Genomic DNA, 21,549 nt, shown 5'->3' on the forward strand with positions numbered 1-21,549 from the left:
ATTCTCCCAAGTGTCATGAAAAAGTTTCTATGGATTGCTTATTGGCATATGGTTGGGCTTTTAAATAAGTTGTTATTAGAAATATATGTTAATATATAACTTTGCCAGGTACCACGGCTCACGCCTGTATCCCAGCACTTTGGAAGGCTGAGGCGGGTGGATCACAAGGTCAGGAGTTCAAGACCAGCCTGGCCAACATGGTGCAACGCTGTCTCTACTAAAAATACAAAAAATTAGCTGGGCGTGGTGGTGTGTGCCTATAATCCCAGCTACTCGGGAGGCTGAGACAGGAGAATCACTTGAACCCGGGAGGTGGCAGTTGCGGGGAGCCAAGATCGCGCCATTGCACTCCAGCCTGAGCGGCAGAGCAAGACTCCATCTCGAAAAAAAAAAAATATATATATATATATATGTATGTATATATATATGTGTATATATATATACGCATATATATATAGAGAGAGAGAGAGAGAACTTTGAGGGTAGATATGAAAATCCATGCCTTAGCATCTGTTTTACCACTAATATCTGTTGCTGAATATGAGATCTTTTCTTCCAGAATATATAGTGAGATCACAGTGTCTAGAGAATGGAATTCAAGGCCATTAGTTCCATAAATATTGCTGAATGCTGTCCTTTTGCAAGATGAAGCTAGATACTGGGAATGCGAAGGATGTATTAAGATAGAATTCTCGGCCAGGCTCAGTGGCTCACACCTATAATCCCAGCACTTTGGAAGGCTGAGGCGGGTAGATCTCTTGAGCCCAGAACTTCAAGACCAGCCTGAGCAACATGGCAGAACCCCATGTCTACAAAACAAAATACAAAAAATTAGCCAGGCATAGTGATGTGGCCCTGTAGTCCTAGCTAACCAGGAGGCTGAGGTGGGAGCATCACCTGAGCTGGAGAGGTTGAGGCTGCAGTGAGCTGTGATCATGCCATTGCACTCCAGCTTGGGTGACAGAGTGAGACCCTGCCTCAAATTTAAAAAAAAATCAGCAGAGATATGTAACAGATTTCACAGGAAGGATTCAGCAAGTCTTCTGTGAGTAGGTGACATTTGAGCCAAGTTTTGGAGGATGAGTACAGTTGGCTTTCTGTATGCATGGGTTCCACACCTTGGATTCAACCATCTGTGGATTGAAAATATCTGGGGGGAAGAAAATGGATGGTTGCATCTGTATTGAACATGTACAAACAGACTTTTTTTTTCTTGTCATTATTCCCTAAACAATATAATATTACAACTGTTCCCATAGCATTTACATTGTATTTGGTATTATAAATAATGTAGATATGATTTAAAGGGGGTATGTGGATAGATTATGTGCAAATAATACACTGTTTTATATAAGGGACTTGCGCATTCATGGATTTTGGTATGGGGGGGTTGTATGGTATGGACATAATCATTTCTCAGTGTACTCAGGGGATTGATTTTAGGACCGCCTGTGTACAACCAAATCATGCATGCTCAAGTTTCACAGTCACCCTGTGGAACCCACATGTAAGAAAAGCAGCTGTGGTCTCAGTGCTTTGGGAGGCCAAGGTAGGAGGATTACTTGAGACTAGGAGTTTGAGACCAGCCTGGGCAACATAATGAGACCTCATTTCTACCAAAAAACCCTACAAAAATTAGCTGGGTGTGGTGGTGTGTGCCTGTAGTCCTAGCTACTAGGAAGACTGAAGTGGGAGGATTGCTTGAGTCCAGGAGTTCTAGGCTGCAGTGAGCTGATCGCATACTATTGCACTCCAGCCTGGGTAGCAGGAAAGTGAGACCCTGTCTCTAAAAAAAATTAAAAAGCCTCCACATATGCAGATTTCACATTCGAGAATATTCTTTTTTAGATCCATGTTTGGTTGAAAAAAGCTGTGTATAAGTGGACCCAGACAGCTCAAAGCTGTGTTGTTCAAGGGCCACCTGAGTATGTTTTCAGTAAATGAACATCAGAGGCAAGTCAGATAATACAGCAGAAATAGAGAAGAAGGGTATGTTTGTCAGGGAAGGATATGTCTGTGGTGGGGTGAGGTATGGGGTCCGGGGTGGGGGATGGGGGTGATTGGTATGGTACAGGATGGTTTTAAAGCCATGAGGGGACATGCCAGGTCATTTGTGTGTAAACAGAAGGTATATGTGTAAACTAGAGCAACACCTAAAATTGCATAGCATTTTTCTATTTATTATCTAATCTAATCGTTACCATTCCTCAAACTCTGAGGTAGATAGTGACATTTATAGAGTTGGACTTTTGAAAAATCACACAACTAGTAAGCAGCAGAACTGAGACTGGTTCAATCCAGTCTTTTTCTTGTGGCACTACAGCTGCCTCCCAGAAACAGCAGGCCATGGTGGTTAGAATAGAACTCTCTACTAAACGGAATCCCTCAAGGTTTTTCTAATTCCTGGAGAATATTCTCCAGAAATGCATGTGCACAATTTCACCGCGTTAACCCATGTTCACAACTGCATCTGATCTGTCACACTGTTTGGTGTACTTGAGCACTCTGGTATTTAAGCATTTTGCTGTTCTCTGTGCACAGCTGGCATAAGTGTCACTCCCTACTAAATGATGAAACCAAAAGGTAGAGAGCAGGCTGCTACTTTTATGCAAAACAGATTTGAAATAAAGGCTTATGCAAATATTGGCTTTAAAAATGTTGCCTGTTTCTTTTAGCAGTTTTAGACTAACTCTTCACATTGCTTTTTACCCTGAAACAAGGACTGAGACCCTGAGTCACTCATTTGTGATATAACTGAAGATAGGAGATTTATTGAGTCTTTAAGAGCACTTCAGCTCATTTTTTTTAACCAATGAAGATATTTTTTCCTTCTAAAAAGAGCCCAAAGCTAGAACCTGCTCTTTCTAATTTACCACAGGTTGAGAGATTTGGGGGTAGAGGGTCGGATAGGCAACAAATCAGATCTCTAGAAAGATTTTGGGAAAATGTATTTCATTATTTGAATATATTAAGATTTGTTGCAAAAACAGAAGATCTGGAAAGGTGAGGTCTGTGAGGGCAACTGTAAAAGCAATTTTATTTTTGCTCCCTTTATTATAGTAGGGCATACAAACAAGAAAGGGGCCAGGTGCCGTGGCTCATGCCTATAAACTCAGCACTTTGGGAGGCTGAGGTGGGTGGATCACCTAAGGTCAGGAGTTGGAGACCAGCCTGGTCAACATGGTGAAACCGTGTCTCTACTACAAATACAAAAAAAAAAAGCCAGTGTGATGGTGGGTGCCTGTAATCCCAGCTACTTGGGAGGCTGAGACAAGAGAATTGCTTGAACCTAGGAGGCGGAGGTTGCAGTGAGCTGAGATCGCGCCATTGTACTCCAGCTTGGGCGACAAGAACGATACTCTGTCTCAAAAAAAAAGCAAGAAAGAATGTTCCTAGATTGTAGCCCCCCAGAGACTAGCTATCACATTTGCTCATTGCCACCCCTCAGGGGACTTAATAGAAGCTCAGTGCTGCCAAGCAGTAATTACAGAGGGGGAAGAGCAGTACACAATGGTGTGCACCTGTAGTCCTGGCCACTTGGGAATGTGAGATGGAAGGATCACTTGGACTCAGGAGTTCGAGTCCAGTCTTGCCAATATAGTGAGACCCTGTCTCTAAAATTAAAAAAAAAATGGACAGGCTGGGCGCAGTGGCTCACGCCTGTAATCCCAGCACTTTGGGAGGCTGAAGTGGGCGGATCACGAGGTCAGGAGATCGAGATCATCCTGGCTAACATGGTGAAACCCCGTCTCTACTAAAAGTACAAAAAACTAGCCGGGCGTGGTGGTGGTCGCCTGTAGACCCAGCTACTTGGGAGGCTGAGGCAGGAGAATGGCGTGAACCCAAGAGGCGGAGCTTGCAGTGAGCCGAGATTGGGCCACTGCACTCCAGCCTGGGCAACAGTGCAAGACTCCGTCTCAAAAAATAAAATAAATAAAAGGACAGAAAAAACTGAAACGCACTCTTTTTATTTTTTTGTGATGGTAGTCTCACCCTGTCATCCGGGCTGAAGTGCAGTAGTAATCTTGGCTCACTGCAGCCTCGATTTCCTTGGCTAAAGGGATCAATCCTCCCACTTCAGCCTCCTGAGTAGCTGGGACTACAGGCATGTGCCACCACACCTGACCAATTTTTGTTAAAATGCACTTCTGAAAACCTTAGATTATTGGCTGTATAATTTTTGCAAATTGAATTTTTGATGCTTAATTTAAGCTCCAAAATGAATTTGTCTTTATTTTTATTTTTATTTATTGATATGGAGTCTCTATCACCCAGGCTGGAGTGCAGTGGCGCAATCACAGCTCACTGCAACCTCTACTTACCAGGTTCAAGAGGTTCTCCTTCCTCAGCCCCCCGAGTAGCTGGGACTACAGGCGTGTACCACCACGCCCAGCTAATTTTTGTATTTTTTAGTAGAGACGGGGTTTCGCCATGTTGGCCAGGCTGGTCTCGAACTCCTGACCTCAGGTGATCTGCCTGCCTCAGCCTCCCAAAGTGCTGGGATTACAGGCATGAGCCACCATGCCCAGCCTAAAATGAATTTTTGATATTTTTAATTTGACTCATTTATTATGATATTTGGATTTGCCTTTGAAGGTAGAATTTTTAGATGCCTAGAAAAAAAAGTTCTGCAAACTTTTAATGTAAATTCAAATTAGCTGGGCGTGGTGGTGGGAGCTTGTAATCCCAGCTATTCTGGAGGCTGAGGCAGGGAGAATTGCTTGAACCCAGGAGGTGGAGGTTGCAGTGAGCTGAGATCGCACCACTGCGCTCCAGCCTGGGTGACAGAGTGAGAGACTCCATCTCAAAAAAGAAAAAAAAAAAACTTTTAATGTAAATCCATAAAATGAAAATTAAAATGGCTGGGCGCAGTGGCTCACTCCTGTATCTCAGCACTTTGGGAGGCCGAGGCGGGCAGATCACCTGAGGTCAGGAGTTCTCCACCAGCCTGACCAACGTGGAGAAACCCCGTCTCTACCAAAAATACAAAATTAGCCTGGTGTGGTGGCGCATCCCTGTAATCCCAGCTACTTGGGAGGCTGAGGCAGGAGAGTCGCTTGAACCTGGGAGGCTGAGGTTGTGGTGAGCCGAGATTGCGCCATTGCACTCCAGCCTGGGCAACAAGAGTGAAAGTCCATCTCAAGAAAATAAATAAATAAATAAATAAAAACCCATAGACCTTGAACTCCATAGCGCTGGAATATCTCGTTTTTAATTTTTTTTTTTTATTTTTTGTAGAGATGAAATCTTGCTAAACTGCCCAGGCTGGTCTAGAACTCATGGCCTCAAGCAATTCTCCCACCTTGGCCTCTCAAAGTTCTGGGAGCCATCATATCTGGCCAAATGTCCCCTTTCTGGTTAGCTTTATTATATTTTATTTTATTTTACTTTATTTCATTTTATTATTCTTGAAGATGGCATCTCACTCTGTCACCCAGGCTGGAGTGCAGTGCTGTGAACACAGCTCACTGCATCCTCAACTTCCTGGGCTGAAGCATTCCTCCTGCTTCAGCCTGCTGAGTAAATGGGACCACAGGCACATGCCATCATGCCCTGCTAATACTTAACTTTAAAAGTCATAGAGCCAGGCGTGGTGGTGTGTGCCTGTTATCCCAGTTACTGAGGAAGGCTAAGGCAGGAAGATCACTTGAGCCTAGTTTGAGGCTAGCGTGGACAACATAGCAAGACCCTGTCTCTGAGTATTTTAAGTGAGTCATAGAACATACCAGAAAGGATTTAAAGTGACTAAAATGAACTTTGTAGTTAGCCGAAGCTCAATTTGTTTTAACTTTTTCATATTATGTTAACTGTTAAGTCCAAAGTAATTTCCACTCTACAACCACAGGACACGGTAATTTAAAAAAAATTTTGCTATACTACTTAAAGATACTTATCCTAATAACTTTTGTTAATTCTGTTTTATATTCAAATTTATATATCCTCTTTTAACCAAATCAAAGATAAAAACACACTTTCTTTAATTTTTGAAGTTTTTAAGTAACATGGAATCTCTTAGGCATCATTCATGTATTAGTTGACTGTTACTTTTAGAAATGTGGACATTAACATCAATTTTTTATTATAAATTCAATGACATTTACTAGAGAAGATAGTAATGTAACTCAGCTCAGAATTTCGGGAGTTATAGACTGAGCATGGTGGCTCACGCTTGTAGTCCCACCACTTTGGGAGGCCCAGGCAGGCAGATCACTTGAGCCCAGGAGTTTGAGAATAGCCTGGACAACATGGCAAAACCCTGTCTGGAAAAATTACAAAAGTTACCTGGGCAGGGTAGCACGTGCCTGTAATACCAGCTACTTGGGAGGCTGAAGTGGGAAGATTGCTTGAGCCCAGGAGGTCGAGGCTTCAGTGAGTGGTGATCATGCTACTACACTCCAGCCCAGGTGACAGAATGAGACCCTTGTCTCAAAAATAAAGTAGTTATAGAGCTGGAAAATATTCTAATATAGCTCTCATTTTATGGATAAAACATCTGAATTTTACACAGAGCCTAAGGTGTTCATCCAGGATAACACACTTGAATTATGGCAGAATAAAGACTAAAACCTGTTTTCTGACTCTAGGAGTTTTTCTAGAATCTGTAATCAAGTTTCTAGTCAGTGTGTTGAGGTTTTAGAACTGGTGTCAAACAAAGAATACATGAAAGAAAATGCCATTTTCTCCATAGAGCCTTGACTGTGAGAGGAACCAGGGTAATCTTAAGATTATAGATTCTGGCCAGGTGCAGTGGTTCATGCCTTGTAATCCCAGCACTTCGTGAGGCCAAGATGGGAGGATCGCTTGAGCCCAGGAGTTCTAGACCAGCCTGGGCAATATACCCTGTCTCTACTAAAAATTTAAAAATTAGCTGAGCATAGCTGGGCGTGTTGGCTCACGCCTGTAATCCCAGCACTATGGGAGGCCAAGGTGGGCAGATCATGAGGTCAGGAGGTCGAGACCATCCTGGCCAACATGGTGAAACCCCGTCTCTACTAAAATACAAAAAAACTAGCCAGACATGGTGGTGCGTACCTGTAGTCCCAGCTACTCAGGAGTCTGAGGCAGGGGAATCGCTTGAACCCAGGAGGCGGAGATTGCAGTGAGCCAAGATCACGCTGCTGCACTCCAGCCTGGCAACAGAGCGAGACTCCATCTCAAAAAGAAAAAGAAAAAAAATTAGCTGATCATGGTGATGTGTGCCTATAGTCCCAACTACTCAGGAGGCTGAAGTGGGAGGATTGCTTGAACCCAGGAGGCGGAGGTTACAGTGAGCTGAGATTGCGCCACTGCACTGCAGCGTGGGCAACAGACCAAGACCCTGTTTATTATTTTTTTATTTTTTTATTTTTTTTGAGACGGAGTCTCGCTCTGTCGCCCAGGCTGGAGTGCAGTGGCGCGATCTTGGCTCACTGCAAGCTCCGCCTCCCGGGTTCACGCCATTCTCCTGCCTCAGCCTCCCGAGTAGCTGGGACTACAGGCGCCGGCCACCACGCCCGGCTAATTTTTTGTACTTTTTAGTAGAGGCGGGGTTTCACTGTGTTAGCCAGGATGGTCTCGATCTCCTGACCTCATGATCCCCCCTCCTCTGCCTCCCAAAGTGCTGGGATTACAGGCGTGAGCCACCGCGCCCGGCCCCAAGACCCTGTTTAAAAAAAAAAAAAAAAAAATTATTCTCAGTATTAGATGAAGTGTTTTTTGGTTTGTTTTGTTTGTTTTTGAGACGGAGTCTCACTCTGTCGCCCAGGCTGGAGTGCAGTGGCGATCTCAGCTCACTGCAAGCTCTGCCTCCCGGGTTCATGCCATTCTCCTGCCTCAGCCTCCTGAGTAGCTGGAACTACAGGCACCCGTCACCATGCCTGGCTAATTTTTTGTATTTTTAGTAGAGACAGGGTCTCACCGTGTTAGCCAGGATGGTCTTGATCTCCTGACCTTGTGATCCGCCTGCCTCAGCCTCCCAAAGTGCTGGGATTACAGGTGTGAGCCACTGCGCCCGGCCTAGATGAAGTTTTAAAGGCTCTCCATTCTCTTTCTCGCTGGAGTTCACACTTTGGTATTCTTAATGATAATTATATTCGTCTGTGTCTCTTCCCTAGCTTCTTTGGAACATCTCAGGGCCTTTTGAGTTCTAACTACTCTTCTTGTTTTATGTGGGCTCTATCTAATACCTCTAGATTAATTCAGAACATATTTAATCCTTCTTGTATAATAGCCTTCACATGTGTGAAAGCTTGATCTCTTTCCCAGTCTTAAAAACTCTCCAGCAACTTCATCCTTCCCTCACCAAAATGCAAATTTCCTTCTGCTTGAACCGTGATGTTTAAGTTCCCTTTCATAGTGGAGTATCCAGAAGGGAACACACTGTAGCTAGCTTGTTGTGGGTTAAGACTGTCACTTTCCCTGTTGAAAAGACTTTATCAGTATGGCCTGAGGTCAGGGGATTTTCTTAGCTGTGATATACTGTTGATTTAGTGAGTCATAATTATGCAAAGTTGTGTCCTTTCCCTACATAGGTTTTTATATATATATATATGGGGTTTTTTTGGACCAAAGACTAAACTTTATAATTATCCTTGTTCAGTTTCATTGAGATGATTTCGGTGCCTCATATCAATTTTCCAAGCTCAGAAGAATCCCAGAAGCATTTCTCAGTCTCAAGCTTCCTGGGGCAAGGCAGATATTCCTTTGGGGGTTACAACAGCAGCACAGTACTGACGTTTCACCAAGTTCTCTTTCAAGTAGTCCCCCTGGAAGGCTGTAATATAAACTTACTCAAACAATTAAGGCATAGTTCATGACTATTTTGCTTCTTGTCTTTATATTTTCTTCACTACCTCCATATATCATTGCACCTCCTTGAAAAGCATGTTCTAATGGCTGTCCAATTATCACTGAATTTTACTCATATTTACAATTTGTATGCCTGGAAATGTAATTTTCCGTAAACATTTATGTTCGTTATGGTTTTTATGCCGCAGGTTTTAGACCAGACAGTAAACATTAAAACAGTTGATTTTATAACAGATATGGAAACTGTCAAGCTGTTTTTCATTTATTTATTTTTTGAGATGGAGTTTCCCTTGTCACCCAGGCTGGAGTGCAGTGGCACAATATCAGCTCATTGCAACCTCTGCCTACTGGGTTCAAACGATTCTCATGCCTCAGCCTCCCGAGTAGCTGGGATTACAGGTGCCCACTGCCGTGCCCAGCTAATTTTTGTATTTTTAGTAGAGACAGGGTTTAGTCATGTTGGCCAGGCTGGTCTTGAACTCCTGACCTCAAGCGATCTGCCTGCCTCAGCCTCCTAAAGTGCTGGGATTACAGGCATGAGCCACTGCACTTGGCCTTTTTAAAATTTATTTTGAGACAGGGTCTCACTCTGTTGCACAGGCTGGAGTGCAGTGGCGTGATCATGGCTTACTGCAGCCTTGACCTCCTGGGACTCAGGTGATCCTCCCACTTTAGCCCCCCAAGTAGCAGGGACTACAGGCACACACCACAGTGCCTAGCTAATTTTTGGGGGGTTTTTTGTTTGTTTTTTTTTTTTTTATTGTTTTTTGTTTTTGGTAGAGATGGAGTTTCGCCATGTTGCCCAGGCTGGTCTCAAACTCCTGGGCTCAAGTGATCTGCCCTCCTTGGCCTCCCAAAGTGCTGGTATTACAGGCGTGAGCCACTGTGCCCGTTTGTCAAGCTGTTTTAAACATTTTAATTAAGATTTGATTCAGTGTGGTAGTTGATACTGTTTTTTTGTTTGTTTCTTTTAAAAAAAGAAAGATTATAGCGGCCAGACACAGTGGCTCATGCCTGTAATCCCAGCACTTTGGGAGGCTTAGGTGGGTGGATCACCTGAGGTCAGGAGTTCGAGTCCAGCCTGGCCAACATGGCAAAACCCCATCTCTACCAAAAAGAAAAAAAAGAAAAATCAGCTGGGCACGATGGTGCATGCCTGTAGTCCCAGCTACTTGGGAGGCTGGGATAGGAGAATCACTTGAATCCGGGAGGCGGAGGTTGCGGTGAGCTGAGATGGCACCACTGCACTCCAGCCTGGGCAACAGAGTGAGACTCCATCTCAAAAAAAAAAAAAAAAAAAAGATTATAGTATTGTGAAACTAGACTATCTTAGACCTTTAAATACAGGCCCATTTAATTTATGATTGAGTTAACCGAATCCTGTTACAACTTTCCATTAAAGTCCCTCAGTTCCCACTTGTCCTCCTTGTTCACAGACTAACAGAGCCACAGCTGCAGCTCTTCAGCAGAGAAGAGGATGCATGTTAAATATAGCCTGACCTGATGCTGTGCTGAAAACTGACACTGCCACTTGCAGGCTCTGTGCAGTAACATGCTGATCCTGAATGTAGGGCATTTGGTAATTCAGCAGTAGTAAACAGGGACTCTAGTCATGACCTCAGCTGCTTCAGTTCTGTATGTAAAAGACAAGCAGAAGAGCCTGCTTTCAAAAAGCAGGTGCTTTTTAAAATCAAGGGAATGATAAACACAACATTCAGGTGGTTACTTGGATGTGGGAAGCAGGAGACTGGTACGGAGGAGGAACAGAGAGGTTAGTATTGTCAGTGTTCTCTTGCACCTGTTGGTTAGTGGTTTCACTGGTGTCTATTTTATTAAAATAAATAAAACAAGGCAAGGCGCGGTGGCTGACGCCTGTAATCCCAGCACTTTGGGAGGCCGAGGCGGGTAGATCGCCTGAGGTCAAGAGTTTGAGACCAGCCTGGCCAATATAGTGAAACCCCGTCTCTATTAAAAATACAAAAATTAGCTGGGCGTGGTGGTGGACACCTATAATCCCAGCTACTCGGGAGGCTGAGGCAGGAGAATCGCTTGAACCTAGGAGGCGGAGGTTGCAGTGAGCCGAGATCGTGCCATTGCACTCCAGCCTGGGCAACAGGAGCAAAACTCCATCTCAAAATAAATAAATAAATAATAAAACTTAAATAAATAAATAAATAAAATTAAATAAAAGCCATACACAGCCAGTGGTGAGAATGTGTCATCTATGAGGTATAATCACTATGGGCACTGGAGTGGAGGGAGGTAGATAATGCTGAAATTTCTCTTTTAACTTGGACACTGGATAACTCACGAATCCTCTTTTGGGAAGCATACATGTACTATACAGCCTCAAACATGTTTAGGATGAATGATTCCAGAAGCTGAAAGGTCTTGTAAATAATGCCTATGTAGGCTTTAAATCATGGCTTATGCGAGATGGACCATGATGGGGATTCAAGACCTTAGACACAACCACCCTGGGACATACAATAAGAAAAATTGAGTTTTAGGCCTAATGAAGAAAGAACAACAAACATTTGAGAAGATTTTTTATTTTTTATATCAAATGCGTCTGTGTATTTCCATGGACATAAATAAGTTGTACCTTTTTTTAAATGAATGTATTATTTCTGAACAAAAAATTTATTTTAATCAACCTACATTAAGATTTATACATGACCAGGTGCTGTGGCTCGTGTGTAATCCCAGCACTTTGGGAGGCCAGAGCCGGTGGATCGCTTGAGCTCAGGAGTTTGAGACCAGCTTGGGCAACATGGTGAAACCCTGTCTCTATAAAAAATACCAGAATTAGGCCAGGTGTGGTGGCGTGTGTCTATAGTCCCAGCTACTCGAGAGGCTGAGATGGGAGGATCGCTGGAGCCTGGAAGGCAGAGGTTGAAATTAGCAGAGATCATGCCACTGCACTTCAGCCTGGGCGACAGAGTGAGACCCTGTCTCAAAATAAATAAAATGCAATTAAAAATATAATTTATGCATAAGCTAGGAAAAGTCCAAGAGAGGCTACCACTAAAGCAGCATATCAGAAGTCTTCAAACTAAGTTCCCCTCAAAATGTGTATTTAAAAATAGTTAATGGCTGGGCGCGGTGGCTCATGCCTGTAATCCCAGCACTTTGAAAGACCGAGATGGGAGGATCATTTGACATCAGGAGTTCAAGACCAGCTTAACCAACATGGTGAAACTTCGTCTCTACTAAAAATAGTAAAAATTGGGCCAGGCACAGTGGCTCATGACTGCAATCCCAGCACTTTGGGAGGTCGAGGCGGGCGGATCACTGGAGGCCAGGAGTTTGACACCAGGCTAGCCAACATGGTGAAACCCCCTCTCTACTGAAAATACAAAAATAAGCCGGGTGTGGTGGCACACACCTGTAATCTCAGCTACTTGGGAGGCTAAGGCAGGAGAATTGTTTGAACCTGGGAGGCAGAGGTTGCAGTGAGCTGAGATGGTGCCACTGCACTCCAGCCTGGGCGACAGAGCAAGACTCCATCTCCAAAAAAAAAAAAGAAAATAGTGAAAATTAGCCACGCATGGTGGTGAACGCCTGTAATTTCAGCTACTCATGAGGCTGAGGCAGGAGAATCACTTGAACTTGGGAGGCGGAGTTTGCAGTGAGCTGAGATCAGGCCACTGCACTCCAGCCTGGGCAGCAGAGTGATACTCTGTCTCAAAAATACAAAAAATGGTAATGAATTATGGTTACTGTTTCTTGATAAACTCATATTTTTTTGAACACTGTGCTAGGCACTTTGCTAGTGGCTCATTAATTCTTTGCAACCATGTGTGAAATGTGAATTATTAGTCTTAATTTTGTATAGATGTGGCTCAGAGACCTTAAGCACATCCCAGCGTTATATGGCCACAAATAATTGGGGCAGACATTTGAATCCAGATTTGTCTGAAATGTAGATTTTCTCACATGTGTTTTTAGTGGCTTCTAAAATAGCTATAATTGATTACTTACATAATCTCGCTTCCGTAAAGACAATAGCATTGTAACTTTCTAATGTGCTGCCATGTGTAAGATAGCAAAACCTGTCTTAAAGATGTATTCTATTTTAAAATTGATATCCTTTTTTTGAGTTCCTTCGAAGACAGATTATTCACAGGAACAAAAAGATTTTTAAATGAGAGATAAATTGTTTAATTTTAGGTTCAGCAGTTGAACAAGCTTTTTGTGGTTTGGTGGCAGTTTTCTGCCTTGGCATTACAAGGTTACCTCTTGCTGACAATCATAGCTTTTGATAGACTTAGATAAATGTGTTCAAACAGCTTTTCTCTGTTTGAAGATGCCTGGCTCTTTTTTTTTTTTTTTTTTTTAAAGACATTTCCAAAGCCTACAGTTAGTGTCTCCATCTGGGCAAGAGAAAACATGTGAAAGTCTCATTTATGCTGGAAGATAGGGTAGGGTTGAGAGTGATGGTTACAAGCATTTTAACTTTACATCTACAAGAGTGTGGTACAGATTAAGTCCTTGATAATCATGTTGTATATTTAAAAACATCTATAGATGATTTTATGTAGAATGGGAATTTTAACATTTTAAATGTGTTTATTTCTTTGGTGGGGGAATGGAGACAGGAGTTTGCTCTGTTGATCAGGCTGGAGTGCAGTGGGACCATCATGGCTCACTGCAGCCTCGACCTCCCAGGCTCCTGCATTTCTCTCCCACCTCAGCCTCCCGAGTAGCTGGGGCTACAGGTGCCTGCCACCACATCCGGCTAATTTTTAAATTTTTTTGTAGAGGCAGGCTTTTACTACGTTGCTCAGGTTGGTCTCGGCCTCCCAAAGTGCTAGGATTACAGGTGTGAGCCACCATGCCTGGCCTGTGTTTCTTAATATAATCATTTTTTGAACAAGTAATACGTTCATGTGGTTTAAAATGCTAAAGTTACAACATTATACATAGTTAAAAAAAATCTGTCTTCTAAGTAGATACTCCATTGTCCTCTGTAGGGAGAATTGGAGTTACTAGTTTCTTGGCTGTCATTCTATGCATTTATAAACAGTTGCATTTTTTTCCCCTTATTTTTACTAGCATATTATGTATAGTAGTTTATACTTTGCATTTCCCATGTAATATAGAATCTTGAGAGATTATTCTATACTGTAACATAAAAGAGCTTCCTTGAAAAGATATTCTTAAAATAGAATATTCCATAAAATATTCTATAAAATACTGCTTTGAATATTTGCACCACTATCTTTTTTTTTTTTTTTTTTTTTGAGATGGATTCTCGCTCTACTGCCCAGGCTGGAGTACAGTGGCACCATCTCGGCTCACTGCAACCCCCACCTCCCAAATCTATGATCTCTTTCATATTTGCTTACTTTTCTATTAGATTGTTGATCCTTCCTCTTACTGATTTATAGAAGCCCTTTGTTAGGTGCATTAGCTCATTGAGGTATGAGTTGAATGAATGTATCCAGATTTATAAATTTTAAAAGAGGGATTTACAAAAGTCCTCTAAGTCTTGCTTTAAGTTAATGGTTAGAGCTGTGAAAACCTAATTAAGTCATTTCACACGATGTTCTCCCATGAGAAAATCCAAAGTTTGTTTAAAATTCAAAATTTACCATTTTAATCATTTTAAGTATATAGCTAAGTGGCATTAAATACATTCACAATATTGTATAACCACCACCACTTTCTATTTCCAGAAGTTTTTCATCACCCAAACTACAACTCTATTAAAGTAATAACTACTCATTTCCTTCCCGTCCTCCCAGCCCCTGGTAACCTCTACTCTGCTTTCTGTCTCTATGAATTTCCCTACTCTAGATACTTCATATAAGTGGGATTACACAATGTTTTTCCTTTTTTGTCTGGCTTATTTCACTTAGCATAATGTTTTCAAGGCTCATCCATATTGTAAGCATATGGAGGAATAATCTATTGGAATATTTTTATATAGCATATTATTTACATATAATATTCCATATGGAGGAATAATATTCAATTTTTTGTGTACACCACATCTTGTTGATCCATTCATCTGGTGAAAAATAATTTGGGGCTAGGCACAGTAGCTCACGTCTCTAATCCCAGCACATTGGGAAGCTGAGGTGGGTGGATTGCCTGAGCCCAGAAGATCAGGACCAGCCTGGGCAACATGGCGAGACCCCATGTCTATAAAAAATTTAAAAATTAGCTGGACATGGTGGTGTGCGCCTGTAGTTCTAGCTACTCAGGAGGCTGAGATGAGAGGATCACCTGAGCTTAGGAGATGGAGGTTGCAGTGAGCTGAGATTGCACCATGCACTCCAACCCGGGCAACAGAGACCCTGTCTCAAAAAAAGTTGATGAACGCATACATATTAAAAAAAAAAAAGATGGACAGGGCTCGGTGGCTCACGCCTGTAATCCCAGCACCTGGGAGGCTGAGGCAGGTGGATCACCTCAGGTCAGGAGTTCAAGACCAGCCTGACCAACACGGTGAAACCCCATCTCTACTAAAAATACAAAAATTAGTTGGGCATGGTCGTGGGCGCCTGTAATCTCAGCTACTCGGAAGACTGAGGCAGGAGAATCGCTTGAGCCTGGGAGGCAAAGGTTGCAGTGAGCCGAGACCATGCCATTGCACTCCAGCCTAGGCAACAAGAGCAAAACTCCATCTCAAAAAAAAAAAAAGATAATTTGTATTGTTTCCCTCTCGGCTGTTGGGAATAATGCTGCTGTGAACACTGGCATACATACTGTTTGAGTCCCTCTTTTCGGTACTTTTGTGTGTTTACGTAAGAGTGGAATTGCTGGGTCCTATGGTAATTCTGTGTTCAACTTTCTTTTTGAGATGGAGTCTCACTCTGTCATCCAGGCTGGAGTGCAGTGGTGCGATCTGGGCTCACTGAAGTCTCCGCCTCCTGGGTTGAAGCGATTCTCGTGCCTCAGCCTCCTGAGTAGCTGGGATTACAGGCATGTGCCATCACGCCCAGCTAATTTTTGTATTTTTAGTAAAAACGGGGTTTCACCATGTTGGCCACACTGATCTCAGTCTTCTGACCTCAGGTCACCTGCCCTCCTCAGCCTCCCAAAGTGCTGGGATTGCAGGCGTGAGCCACCAAGCCCAGCCTCCATGTTCAACTTTTTGAGGAACCACTATTTTTTTTAATCCTACAGCAGCCACACCATTTTACATTTACAATGTATAAGGCTTTCAGTTTCTTTATACCCTTGCCAACACATGTTATTTTCCATTTTTAAAATAATAGCCATCCTACTGGGTATTAAGTTATATCTCATTATAATTTTGATTTGCATTTCCCTATTGACTAATGGTGTTGAGCATCTTTTCATGTGCCTGTTGTCCATTTGTATATTTTCTTGTCTATCCAAATCCTTTATTTTATTTATTTATTTATTTATTTTTGAGACGGAGTCTGGCTGTGTCACCCAAGCTGGAGTGTAGTGGCATGACCTTGGCTCACTGCAGCCTCCACCTCCCAAGTTCAAGCGATTCTCCTGCCTCAGCCTCCTGAGTAGCTGGGTTTACAGGCTCACATCACCATGCCTGGCTAATTTTTTGTATTTTTATTAGAGATGGGGTTTCTCCATATTAGTCAGGCTGGTCTCAAACTCCTGACCTCAGGTGAGCCACCCGCCTTAGCCTCCCAAAGTGCAGGGATTACAGGCATGAGCCACCATGCCCGGTCTAGTTTTCAATGTAGAAATCTTATGCCTCTTTGGTTAATTCCTAAGTATTTTATTCTTTTTGATGCCGCTGTAAATAGAATTGTTTTTCTTAAGGTTGGGCACGGCGGCTCACACTTGTAATCCCAGCACTTTGGGAGGCCGAGGCAGGCTGATCACCTGAGTTCAGGAGTTCAAGACCAACCTGGCTAACGTGGGCCCACCTGGCCAACATGGGGAAACCCTGTCTCTACTAAAGATACAAAAATTAGCTGGGTGTGGTGGCATATGCCTGTAATCCCAGCTATTTGTGGGACTGAGGCAGGAGAATCGCTTGAACCTGGGAGACAGAAGTTGCAGTGAACCAAGATTATGCCACTGCACTCCAGCCTGAGACTCCATCTCAAAAACAAACCAAAAAAAAAAAAAAACCCCAAAACAAGAATTGTTTTCTTAATTTTTTTTTGGACCTTTCATTCCAAGTATATAGAAGTACAACTGAATATTATGTGTTGATTCTGTATTCTGCCACTTTGGTGACTTTATTTGTTAGTGCTAACATTTTTTTGTCTGTGTGGATTCTTTAGAGTTTTATGTTTATACTATCATGCCATTCGTGAATAGAGATAATTTTCTCTCTTCCTTTTTAATTTGGATGGGCTTTATGTATTTATTTATTTTTCTAACCTAATTGCTCTGGCTAGAACTTCTAGTGGTAGGCTAGTAGAAGTGGTGAAAGAGTGGGCATCTTTGCTTTGTTTGTGATCTTAGGGGGAAAGCTTTTGTTCTTTGTTGTTAATGATAGGAACTAACAGTTTTTCATATATGGCCTTTTTCATATTGAGGAAATTCCTTCTATTCTTTGTTTATTGAATGTTTTCATCTTGAAAGAGCATTGAATTTTGATAAATGAGTTGGGCACCGTGGCTCATGCCTGTGATACCAGCACTTTGGGAGGCTGAGGCGGGCAGATAGCTAGAACCCAGGAGGTGGAGGCTGCAGTGAGCCGTGATTGGGATGCTACTGCACTCCAGCCTGGGCAACAGAGTGAGACCATCTCAAAGAAAAAGAGTTCTTTCCCTGCCACTGCTGAGTTGAGTGGAGGCAGAGGCTTGGGTGCATTCAAGATTCAGCTTCACCCGTAGACCACCACCATGGCCAAGGAAGGTGTTGCTGCTGGAGGTGTGGTGGCTGTTAATACTGCTTTACAAGAGGTGTTGAAGACTGTCCTCACCCATGATGGCCTAGCACGTGGAATTTGCAAAGCTGCTGAAGTGTCAGGCCCATCTTTTGTGTGTTTGCATCCAACTGTGATGAGCCTGTGTCAAGTTCATAGAGGTTCTTTGTGCTGAACACCAAATCAACCTAATTAAGGTTGATGACAAGAAGCTAGGGGGAATGGTTAGGTCTCTGTGAAATTGACAGAGAGGGGAAACCCCGTAAAGTGGTTTGTTGCAGTTGTGTAGTAGTTGAAGTACTTCAAATGTAAGAAATGAATGAATAAAACTCTGGCTAACCCCCCTGCCCCCCAACACACACACACACACACACTCACAGTCACACTCACTCTGGGCATGTTGGCTCAGTCCTGTAGTCCTAGCACTTTGGGAGGCCGAGGTGGGCAGATTGCTCGAGCCCAAGAGTTCAAGACCAGCCTGGGCAACATGATGAAATCCCATCTCTGCTAAAAATACAAAAAATGGCCAGGTGCAGTGGCTCGCGCCTGTAATCCCAGCACTTTGGGAGGCCGAGGTGGGCGGATCACGAGGTCGGGACGTCGAGACCATCCTGGCTAACACAGTGAAACTCCATCTCTACTGAAAATACAAAAAAATTAGCTGGGCATGATGGCGGGCACCTGTAGTCCCAGCTACTCGGGAGGCTGAGGCAGGAGAATGGCGTGAACCCGGAAGGCGGAGCTTGCAGTGAGCCAAGATCGTGCCACTGCACTCCAGCCTGGGCGACAGAGTGAGATTCCTTCTCAAAAAAAAAAAAAAAAAAAGAATACAAAAAATTAGCCAGGTGCTGTGGTCCCAAATACTTGGGAAGCTGAAGTGGGAGGATTGCTTGAGCCTGGGAGGTAGAGGCTGCAGTGAGCCATTATTGTGCCACTGCACACCAGCCTTGGTGACAGAGTGACACCTTGTCTCAAAAAAAAAAAAGAATTTTTACAAACACTTTTCTGCATCTATCGAGATGATCATGTGGTTTTTAAATTAATTTTTGTAGAGGTAGGGTCTTGCCATGTTGCCCATGCCAGTCAGGAGTACGTTTTTTTTTTCTTTTGTTCAACTAATTTGGCATATTACTTTAATTGATTTTCATTTGTTGAATCATCCTTGCATTCTGGGAATAAAACTCACTTGGTCTTAGTGTATCATCCTTTTAATATGCTGCTGAATTGTGTTAGTGTTTTGTTGATTTTTGCATCTATATTCATAAAGAATATTCTGTAGTTTTTTTGTTTGTTTGTTTGTTTGTTTGTTTGAGATGGAGTCTTGCTCTGTCGCTCAGGCAGGAATGCAGTGGTGTGATCTCGGCTCACTGCAACCTCTGCCTCCCCAGTTCAAGCGATTCTTCTGCTTCAGCCTCCCGAGTAGCTGGGACTACAAGCGCGCACCACCATGCCCGGCTAATTTTTTTGTATTTTTAGTAGAGATGGGGTTTCACCATATTGGCCAGGCTGGTCTCGAACTCCTGACCTCGTGATCCACCCACCTTAGCCTCCCAGGTGTAAGCCACTGTGCCTAGCCTTTTCTTTTCTTATAGTATCTTTTTCTGGCTTTGTGTCAGAGTAAATTCTGGCCTCATAATGAGTTAGGAAGTGTTTCCTTTTCTTTAATCTTTTTAAGAGTTTCAAAAGAATCGAAACTCTTTTTTCTTTGTTTTGTTTTGAGATGGAGTCTCGCTCTGTCGCCAGGCTGGAGTGCAGTGGCGCGATCTCAGCTCACTGCAACCTCCACCTCCCGGGTTCACGCCGTTCTCCTGCCTCAGCCTCTCGAGTAGCTGGGATTACAGGCACTCACCACTATGCCCAGCTAATTTTTGTATTTTTAGTAGAGACGGGGTTTCACCATGTTGGCCAGGATGGTTTCTATCTCCTGACCTTGTGATCCTCCCGCCTCGGCCTCCCAAAGTGCTGGGATTACAGGCGTGAGCCACTGTGCCCAGCTGAAACTCTTCTTCTGTAAATGTTTGTTGTTGTTGTTGTTGTTGTTTGAGTCGGAGTCTCACCCTGTTGCCCAGTCTGGAGTGCAATGGCATGATCTCAGCTCACTGCAACTTCTGCCTCCCAGGTTCAAGCAATTCTCCTGCCTCAGCTTCCTGAGTAGCTGGGATTACAGGCATCTACCACACGCCCAGCTAATTTTTGTGTTTTTAGTAGAGACGGGGTTTCACCATGCTGGCCAGGCTGGTCTCGAACTCCTGACCTCAGGTGATCTACCCGCCTTGGCCTCCCAAAGTGCTGGGATTACAGGCATGAGGCACCGTGCCCGGCACACTTTTGTAAATGTTTGGTCAAAATTCTTGTGATCAGGAGAGATGAATGAGGTATATTTTGGAGCTCACGAAAGTGCTTCAAGGAACTAGAAGGATTTCTGGAGCACTGCAAGTTTCTGTAAAGCACAATCTGAAAGTACCACTGAATTCATCCACTCACAAAAGCTCCCATAGTGTGTGTTGGCCTCTTGCTTTGTTCCTGGGATGCTTTCTTATGATTTTTATGCTGCTGTACCTGTAATCACATGTTCTATACCTTCAAGTCTGTTTTGGAGGATTCAGTTGTGGAGATTGGGAACCCCCAAAAAGAGTATTTTGATATTTTCAGTATTTAAAATACTTTGCACACACTGTAATCTTTAAATCACCTCTGAAAACTAGGTGAGTGATCTCAAATAATAAACAAGCTTAAGTCAGAAAAATTTTGCTTAACCAAAGGATTTCTGGATTTTGTTTTGTTTTGACCCCTATAGTGAGGGTGCATTTTGTACAGATTGACTCTTCCTTTGTTTTTCTTCTTTTATCTGCTTAAAAGGAAGATTAGTTAGTGTTCATAGAGACTACATGCAGATTTTTCCCTTCTAAGTAGGTTAGGTCCTTTTACTTGAAGTTGTACAACAGAGGCCAAGAATAATTCCTTATAGGCAAAAAGATGAGAGTTGTTGTTGTTGTTGTTGTTGTTGTTGTTTGAGTCGGAGTCTCACTATTTCGTTATTGTGTTTTTGACTCTTGGGGCATCTGAATGCTTTAGCCAGTACTGCAAAACTGACCAGTGGTGACTCTTCTTTTGTGCAGTGACTTTCAAACATTTTTGACAGCTTCCTACAATAAAATACAAGGATTATGTTGTGACCCAGTACACAAAAAATACATACATATACGACTAATGTTAAAGTCTCACAAACCAATTCTTAACCTTTATTAGAGGGAATGCAGCCTGCTATCTTCTATTTTGTTCTATTTCTTTCTCTTTTTCTTTTTTTTTTTTTGAGACGGAGTCTCACTTTGTTGCCCAGGCTGAAGTGCAGTGGCGTGATCTTGGCTCACTGCAAGCTCTACCTCCCAGGTTCATGCCATTCTTCTGCCTCAGCCTCCCAAGTAGCTGGGACTACAGGCGCCCGCCACCACGCCTGGCTGATTTTTTTTTTTTTTTTTTTTTGTATTTTTAGTAGAGACAGGGTTTCACCGTGTTAGCCAGGATGGTCTCGGTGTCCTCACCTCATGATCCACCCGCCTCGGCCTCGCAAAGTGCTGGGATTACAGGTGTGAGCCACCATGCCCGGCCTGTTTCTTTCTCTTCTTTAAAATACTAGTTTCAGGGGCCGGGTGCGGTGGCTCACGCCTATAATCCCAGCACTTTGGGAGGCCGAGGTGGGTGGATCACAAGGTCAGGAGATCGAGACCATCCTGGCTAAGAAGGTGAAACCCTGTCTCTACTAAAAATACAAAAAATTAGCCGGGCGTGGTGGCGGGCACCTGTGGTCCCAGCTACTCGGGAGGCTGAGGCAGGAGAATGGCGTGAACTCAGGAGGTGGAGCTTGCAGCGAGCCAAGATGGCGCCACTGCACTCCAGCCTGGGCGACAGAGCAAGACTCTGTCTCAAAAAATAAATAA

The 21,549-nt window shown here is 43.3% G+C and overlaps 1 protein-coding gene across 9 annotated transcripts in view; it reads left to right on the forward strand.

Moving 5' to 3' along the window:
• Positions 1 to 21,549, forward strand: part of NFATC3 (nuclear factor of activated T cells 3) — a 147,846-nt gene that overhangs the window by 110,411 nt on the left and 15,886 nt on the right. The window contains exon 10 of one of the 9 annotated variants that reach the window (XM_055100357.2): positions 109 to 20,905. The exons of the other annotated variants lie outside the window; for them this stretch is intronic. Coding sequence (XP_054956332.1) covers positions 109 to 221 — 113 coding nt within the window. The 3' untranslated portion in view covers positions 222 to 20,905. Of the gene's footprint in view, positions 1 to 108; positions 20,906 to 21,549 lie in introns of those variants that run through there. 9 annotated transcript variants of the gene reach the window in all.

The sequence above is a fragment of the Pan paniscus genome, chromosome 18 (assembly GCF_029289425.2).
Source record: "Pan paniscus chromosome 18, NHGRI_mPanPan1-v2.0_pri, whole genome shotgun sequence".
In the NCBI taxonomy this organism is placed as follows: domain Eukaryota; kingdom Metazoa; phylum Chordata; class Mammalia; order Primates; family Hominidae; genus Pan; species Pan paniscus.